The sequence below is a fragment of the Physcomitrium patens genome, chromosome 18, assembly GCF_059467195.1.
Source record: "Physcomitrium patens ecotype Gransden chromosome 18, ASM5946719v1, whole genome shotgun sequence".
NCBI lineage: Eukaryota > Viridiplantae > Streptophyta > Bryopsida > Funariales > Funariaceae > Physcomitrium > Physcomitrium patens.
In genome coordinates this window covers 15,354,713-15,362,082 of record NC_143427.1, presented here as the reverse complement: position 1 = coordinate 15,362,082, position 7,370 = coordinate 15,354,713, and the positions used below count along the sequence as shown (strand labels likewise).

Genomic DNA, 7,370 nt, shown 5'->3' with positions numbered 1-7,370 from the left:
GGATCCATGATCGCGGGCCGTCGCGAGTGTGCAGCGCTGCGGCGACGAGCTCGTGAGCGGTGAGGCCCAAGCGCGGACATGCTACGTCACCGTCGCAGATCTCGCGTGGATTCATTCTTCAGACGTGTGATTCCCAGCCACTACCCCACAACTGGGTTTCGCTCTCCGCGGTCCACTCGTTCCACCTGCCAGTTGCTGTGGGCCCGAACTGATTCAATCCTTGGTGCAGGGCTCGCCGGAATATGAAATCCGAATATCCTCCCACTCGGAGGAAAATAACCAAGTGTTCTCTGGTGCCAGTTTCACCCTCCTCGGGGAAATCCGGTTTTTCACACGACTCGTCGTTTTCTGTGAGCAATCCCATGATTTGATGTGGTCGGGGAAGCAACTTGTATGAATCCGCTGGGTCGGAACATACCATGTTGGAAATCTCTCCTCGTGGAAGATTCAATTGCTGCCGAAATGAAATATCTTGAAGCAGTGGATACTATGGAGCGTTATTTTTTGGTTTTTTGCTTTCTTTTTTTCTGTTGAGTTTTGCTTCTGTTTCCAACCGTCCATGTGAAGGCGCATAATTGCAGAAAGAGTTTTGTATGGAGCTTGGGCAGGGGCACGGCCACTTGCGGGTACGGAGGCATGTGCGAAGAGCCATTGGTATGGAAACCGCGACTAAGTCACATGTGATTGTGCAAACTGAGAGTAGTGCGACCAGAATTTCTAAGTGAATGTTGTCCTGGCCTCGAGGGATGTGTGGCCAAGGAGTCAGGTAATTGAAGCACCAGTGACTGAAGCCCCTGGCCAGGCAGATTGTCCCACGTGAGTCACCTTTAAAAAATATCAGTCATTGCCGCAACCACTGCAATCACAACGCATCCACCACTGCATCCTGTGCGAATTCCATCCTAAGCAGAAGTTCCTTTCATCGATGGAAGTCACCGATCACCGGTCACTGGTCGCAAACTGTGCGATGGCGACCGATCAACACAGACAGCCTCGTCACATCACTCGCAGCATGGTCTGATTTATATCAGACAAAATAGAATGGGGCTGGTGAAGTTCTCATCCAGAGGTTCGATCCAGGGTGGCCCACTCTAGGAGGCTATGGCGAGGCCTATCACCACGAGGTCAGCCATCTACTCAGTTTTGATGTGCCTTCTGCGCCGATCGTCCTACAGTCCATCATTCCGAAAGCCCATGGCCTGTCTTGCGGCTCTGGTAGGATCTTTCGTCTTTTTACAGACCTAGTGGTGGTACATTTATTCTCCGATCCTTGAATTGCTATCTCCAAGGCATTCTCAGTGTGGCAATGCTGTGAAGCTGATAGGGGGCCCTGGGAGGAGGCCGTCGCTTAGGAAATTGGAGCAGTGCGGTACCTCGTGAATTTTGCATCGTGGTTCTGAAGTTGGGTCCCGAGGTTTCTGTGTGCATTTGAGAAGGGCGATCGTTTACTCTGCAGCGTGGGTGAGGATGGCGATGGCTATGGCACCCACGCATCTGTGCGCGACGAAGGGGGCACTAGGCATTACGCAGCCATCGTCGTCAAAAGACGCCCCAAAGTGTGGTGAAATGATGAATGGCATGGTGTCGTTCCAGGGACTTCGCACGACGGCGCTGACTCACCGGGTCGAGCAGATGAGCGCAATGTCGCTTGTAGGGAAGGTGAAGGCGCGCTCTGTGGTGTCACACCGGCGACCTGCAGCTGGAGCTCGGTGCTCCACCACGAATGGCAGCGGTGGGCGAAACCACAGCGGCATGAGCATCATTTTTGTGGCAGCTGAGGTTGCCCCCTGGAGTAAAACTGGAGGACTTGGTGATGTTCTTGGGGGTCTTCCTCCCGCCCTCGCTGTAAACACCTAACTCTACTTGCAAACCTCAGGAATCTTTGTGCATCAGTGATGAAATGGTTATGATCAGCCATGCCCGACCCTATTGTCTGTTACAATGTTGGCGGAGGATCAGTGGTCTGTGAGTTGTGTGAATCGATCTAAATTGGTAATTAATTCCTCTAGGCAATGCCCGTCAACATTTGCTGCATACATTTGAACAGAGTAGTTGGCTACATTGGTTTGTAATACCTCAAGGCTCTCTCGAGTGGCAAGTCCTGGCTTAAATTGTCGTTTCTCACCAGAAATGATGAAGCTCTATCTTGAAACTTTGGCTTAGAAATTGCATTTCTCAGCCTCTGTCGATAATCCGAAATTGGATTGCTGGGTTGCATTTCTTTCGTTTCATCAGCCGCCGTGACAGGAGTCAGGAAGATTGTTCAGCATAAGCTGCATCGATGTATTCGTAGTGTGGGAAGTCCAACCGTTTTCTGTAAATACGGCTGATCGATTTTATTTTTTTATTTTTTTCTCAGTTCGATTCATTTATCTTTGATTTGCACTGACAGAATCAACTAATGTCACCCATAGATTTCTGATTTTTGGGCATAGTTGCTCATGTTAGTAACGGGGAGCATAATCAGGTTCACTCAACCGTGCTTTATAAGCTGCATTCAGAAGTACCATTACGGATGACATGTCTGCTTGCATGATGGATTGCTTGTCCCAAAGGTTAGAAGAGAAATATATGTTAACAGATTTGCTTTCCTGGTCGCAGGCGCGTGGTCACCGCGTGATGACTGTTTCCCCTCGATACGACCAGTACAAGGATGCTTGGGATACCAGCACTCCTACCGAGGTATGTACTCTAGAGTTTTGTTTGAATCGCTGATACTTAATTCGTAATTTTGACCCTTGGAACTAGCTGTATATATCTGTCATCACGTACCTAAAGGAAAGTACATGCATTTGGTGCACTCAGCATCGCACTTTGAATAATGTACTTATGCAGATTACCATTGGCGACAGGACCGAGATGGTCAACTTCTTCCACACCCACAAGCGAGGTGTTGATCGGATCTTTGTGGATCACCCTCTTTACCTTTCAAAGGTAGGTGTCTCTGCTCTAAAATTGTACTCAGCGAAGGTTTCGGTCTGGTCTTTTGCTGGAGCGCTGAGAAGTGAATACGGTACAAGAATGCTCTTCAAAATTCTGTTGGTCCGCGATTGACATTTGTATTGTGGTATAGGTGTGGGGCAAAACAGGTAGCAAGATTTACGGTCCTAGATCGGGAGAAGACTACGATGACAACCAATTCCGGTTCATGCTTCTCGCTAAGGTATTTTAATCCTCGTGCATCTCTGCGAGCACCTATTGCTTAGTCCTTTCGAACTGTTGGAAGTGACCGAGATTGGCACCGACTGATTCCTTTTCATCATTTGCAGGCGGCAATTGAAGCGGCCAAGGTGCTCAGCCTTGACAGCAATGAGTACTTTAACGGCCCATATGGTGAGTCCTTAGATACTGACAAGACTTCCCTATCTAATCTTTTTTCTCAAGACTATCACATCAATCATAGTCTGAGATGGATACAATTCAGCCATACTTGTATGATAGTATGAAGTAGCTGAGTATATCATCACAATATGACTACAGGTGAAAATGTTGTCTTTGTGGCCAACGACTGGCATACTGCTCTACTTCCATGCTATCTTAAGAGTGAATACAAGCCTGCTGGGCAATTCGAAAATGCCAAGGTGAGTGATAATGCGGTTGGACAGTAGCAAACTGACAAATCTTGTTGTACGTTGAGATTATATTTCTCTCAGAGTGGAGCAGGTACTCTTATCAATCTAAGATGTATTTTGTCTTCAAGGGTTTAGAATTTTCTTTTTTAAATTACAAGAAGTACACCAACAGAGTTGGTATTACAATTTTTCTCTGAAACGACGGGGAACTTTCTGTGATAGGTGGCCTTCTGTGTGCACAACATCGCTTACCAAGGAAGGTTTGCTTTCGCTGACTTTGATAAATTAGGCCTACCAGACAAGTTCCGGAGCTCATTCGACTTCATCGATGGGTAAAGTTCTTGTATCCTATTAGTATTCTGGAATTTGAAGATACGGATTTGATAGTATGTGTCTCTCAGTGGTTTGTGGCTCGATTCCTCTTCAGCAACTGCAATCTTCGAGTGATGCGCGTGTCATAAGATAGCCACAAGTATTGATTGTTAACATGGAAATGCTCATCAGATACGAGAAACCAGTGAAGGGTCGTAAGATCAACTGGATGAAGGCTGGGTTTTTGGAATCAGATTTGAACATGACAGTCAGCCCCAACTATGCTTCTGAATTGTCTTCCGGAGTTGACAAAGGTGTGGAACTTGACACAATAGTACGAATGGAAGGAATTATAGGTATTTGCAACGGGATGGATGTTCAGGAGTGGGACCCCTCGGCTGACAAGTACCTGGACACCCCTTACGATATTAGCACGGTATGAAGCGTGTATGTTAAATGTATTGGTTTACTTTCGTTACTGTGGCACGTTTAGAAAATCTATAGCAGATCTCAATTGCATTACTCAATTAGTCATCGTGACCCTGTGCAGGTCTTCGATGCCAAGCCTGAGTTAAAGGCGGCGTTGCAAGCCGAGGTTGGACTGCCAGTTAGGCCAGATGTCCCTCTTTTTGGATTCATTGGAAGACTGGAAGAACAAAAGGGGTCTGACATACTGGCAGAGGCTGTAAAGGATTTCCTGATGGATGATGTTCAGCTCATTGTGCTGGTATGGCTGCTTTCTCCTGTTATCTCTCTGGGTTTCGAAACAGCTAAGAATGAATAAGTCTGTGGTCGATTACACATCATATCACTAGAAATGGTGGTTTTTTGTTTTTTGAATGTTTTCTCTTCGGTTGACAGGGAACTGGAAAGAAACATCTCGAGAAGCAACTTGAAGAACTAGATTCGTTATTTCCTGACAAGGCTATTGGAGTGGTGAAATTCAACACTCCTTTGGCACACATGATCACAGCTGGAGCAGATTTTCTTCTAGTTCCTAGTCGGTTTGAGCCTTGTGGTCTCATCCAGTTACACGCCATGCGCTACGGAACGGTAAGTACAAATGCTGCGAAGATCACAACCAATATTTCAGTCATTTTCTCAAACTCTGCTTGTGGCGTCTGTGCTGGGTTTTTTCCCATGTTTATTTTGTCTATTTTTTCTGCTATTTGATGTGTCGTCTACGTGGCGTAGGTGCCTGTTGTGGCATCAACAGGTGGGCTCGTTGACACGGTGGAGGAGGGTGTTACGGGATTCCAATGCGGCAAAGCCTTCAACGTTGACTGTGAAGTAGTTGACCCAGCGGATGCCGAACTGCTGTCGGCCACCGTGAAGAGGGCTGTCAAGATCTACGGAACCGCTCAATACAAGAAGATGATCAGGAATTGCATGAGCCAAGACTTGTCCTGGAAGGATCCAGCACGCAAGTGGGAGGATTCACTCTTGGGACTTCAAGTGGAGGGCAGTGGGCCTGGACAGGAGGGCGAGGAGATTGCTCCCAAAGCAAAGGCTAACGTTGCAACCCCTTGAGTTCGACACACACCACCACTAGCAGCTTGCATTCATTGATGTGCTGTACACGCAAAGTCGAGAACTGCCAGATTCCGGCGCCTTCTTCGCGACGATTATTATTTGTTTAACCATTCATCTTACTACTTGTCGGGGTCTGCATTGACTTCATAGCTGCTGTGGATCCAAACGGATGTAGAGCATAGTGTAGGGGATGATGCGGAAAACATCTGCTGGCGTCAAGATCATAGCTTTTGCAGCCAGATTTATTGAATTTGTAGGAATCTTGAGAGTTTGAGTGGTTCTACCTAAGACGGATTTGGGTAATGAGGAAATGGTGGTGGCTAGCGCCAGCCAAATCCATGGTTTCGCTGCTTAACGGAATCTGTTTTTTTAATTTTTTTTCTTCACCGATTCTTGGTTGTAAAACACAGTCCTTGTAAACCTGACACCTTGTGATAAATGAATGCGAGTACAATAAGTACTTTAGCGTATACTGTTAGACTATCTCCGCAGCTTATCCGTCGAATACACGACTGTTCATGCCACTCTTTTGATGTTGGAGGATTGAACATCGAGGCTAGTCAACAATGTTATGGAATGAAGGTATGAACATGTGACAAAAGTGATATCTGCTGTGTCGCAATTAAACCCTCTTAAATCCAGTCACTACGTATTGCATGTGATTTGCACATAGGATGTATTTATTCTAACTCCCTGACTTGAAGCTTCAACTGTGTTAGTAAACAATTCAATGTATTACCAAAGAAATGAAGCTACTGTTATAACTTTCGAAAGCTACTTTCGGCTTTCGCTGTAAAATGATGTGTTTCTACGGAGTGTCTCTCACCCTGCAGAGTTAATACGTCAACTTTGGAGGTGAACATTTGGATATTTGGATATTTGGAAGTGCACATTTGGATTTTTCCACACACGTATACTTGATTCTCCGCATCTTGCTCAAAACGCTCTTTTCTCACTACCTCCGGACCCTCGCGATGGCTGCACATGCTCTGGAGTCAAATTCTTGTCCTGTTCATCAAACGCCACAAATCCTTCGCCAGTCCAACTAGAGTTGATGCGCACCTCAGATGTTGAATCACTAGTTCTGCACCAAATCCGAAAAGGATTCAGATCGATCAGCTTCAGGGTCTGTTACCGACACTTACAGTGAACGATGTATATGTGACAGCAATGCGATCAGATCGGATCGCTAACTTGAATTTTTGAATGTGGGTTGCCCATTAGATCCATCGATGCCGTCATGTCGATGTTTCAGTCTTTGAACAAGGCCAAGCGACAAATTTGTGATCCACTTCACATATTTTTAAAATAAGTTTCACGAGAACCTATTAAAAAAATAAAAAAATAAAATCAATCTAAAAATTATAAAGAACGTCGAGAATAAACGCTCTCCACCTTGAACACGTTTCAGACACTGAGCTGGGCTGTGCCGCGGTTATGGGACTGTTGCCGTCGCCCCTTCCGAGGTTCAGAGTTCAAACTCGACGCCGCTCAAAAGAATACTCTCGATCCGAAACCGATCGCGTGCTCGGTGTCGCTCAATTCGAGCGAACGCATCATCGTGCTTCTGCTGCTGCGGATCAATCCTAACCGGCAACCAACCCACGATAGAGTACTCTGTGAATTCGTTTGGATGGTACCCATTCCGCTTTGATTGCGGTGTTACCGGTGTATTCAATTGTTGTACGTGAATGGTGCATAATCTGAGCTCGAGACTTTGGTTCCCGTAATTGTAATCGAGGCTGAAATGGATTCATTGGCTTTTTTAAGGAACAATAACCAAGAAATAGCCTAACGAACATGCAGTTTTTGGAAGACTGACGGCTATTTTTTGCCTCTCTTCTTGGCTGTACTGGTCATTCTTTTTTCTGTCGGAGTAGTAGCTGTTTTGGTCTTTAGTTCGCTAGGAGCTGCTGCGTTACGCTTTGTATAATAGTGCAGCCATTCCTGCAA

The 7,370-nt window shown here is 46.1% G+C and overlaps 1 protein-coding gene across 1 annotated transcript; it reads left to right on the top strand.

Annotated features, from left to right (window-relative positions):
- Positions 1–1,298: 1,298 nt before the first annotated feature.
- Positions 1,299–5,900, top strand: LOC112295463 (granule-bound starch synthase 1, chloroplastic/amyloplastic). The gene is made up of 11 exons (XM_024547112.3): positions 1,299–1,845; positions 2,602–2,682; positions 2,836–2,934; positions 3,074–3,163; positions 3,270–3,333; positions 3,481–3,581; positions 3,795–3,904; positions 4,077–4,320; positions 4,435–4,611; positions 4,746–4,937; positions 5,079–5,900. The coding sequence occupies exons 1-11, from the start codon at positions 1,468–1,470 to the stop codon at positions 5,412–5,414; spliced, it is 1,872 nt and encodes a 623-aa protein (XP_024402880.1). The 5' UTR covers positions 1,299–1,467; the 3' UTR covers positions 5,415–5,900.
- The last annotated feature ends 1,470 nt before the right edge of the window (positions 5,901–7,370 follow it).

Excerpts from the sequence above, each read along its gene's own strand:
- LOC112295463 (XM_024547112.3), top strand. The coding sequence starts at position 1,468 with ATGGCGATGGCTATGGCACCCACGCATCTGTGCGCGACGAAGGGGGCA. Across the intron at positions 2,683-2,835 it reads ATACCAGCACTCCTACCGAG|ATTACCATTGGCGACAGGAC; the intron begins GTATGTACTCTA and ends GTACTTATGCAG. Across the intron at positions 4,321-4,434 it reads CCCCTTACGATATTAGCACG|GTCTTCGATGCCAAGCCTGA; the intron begins GTATGAAGCGTG and ends GACCCTGTGCAG.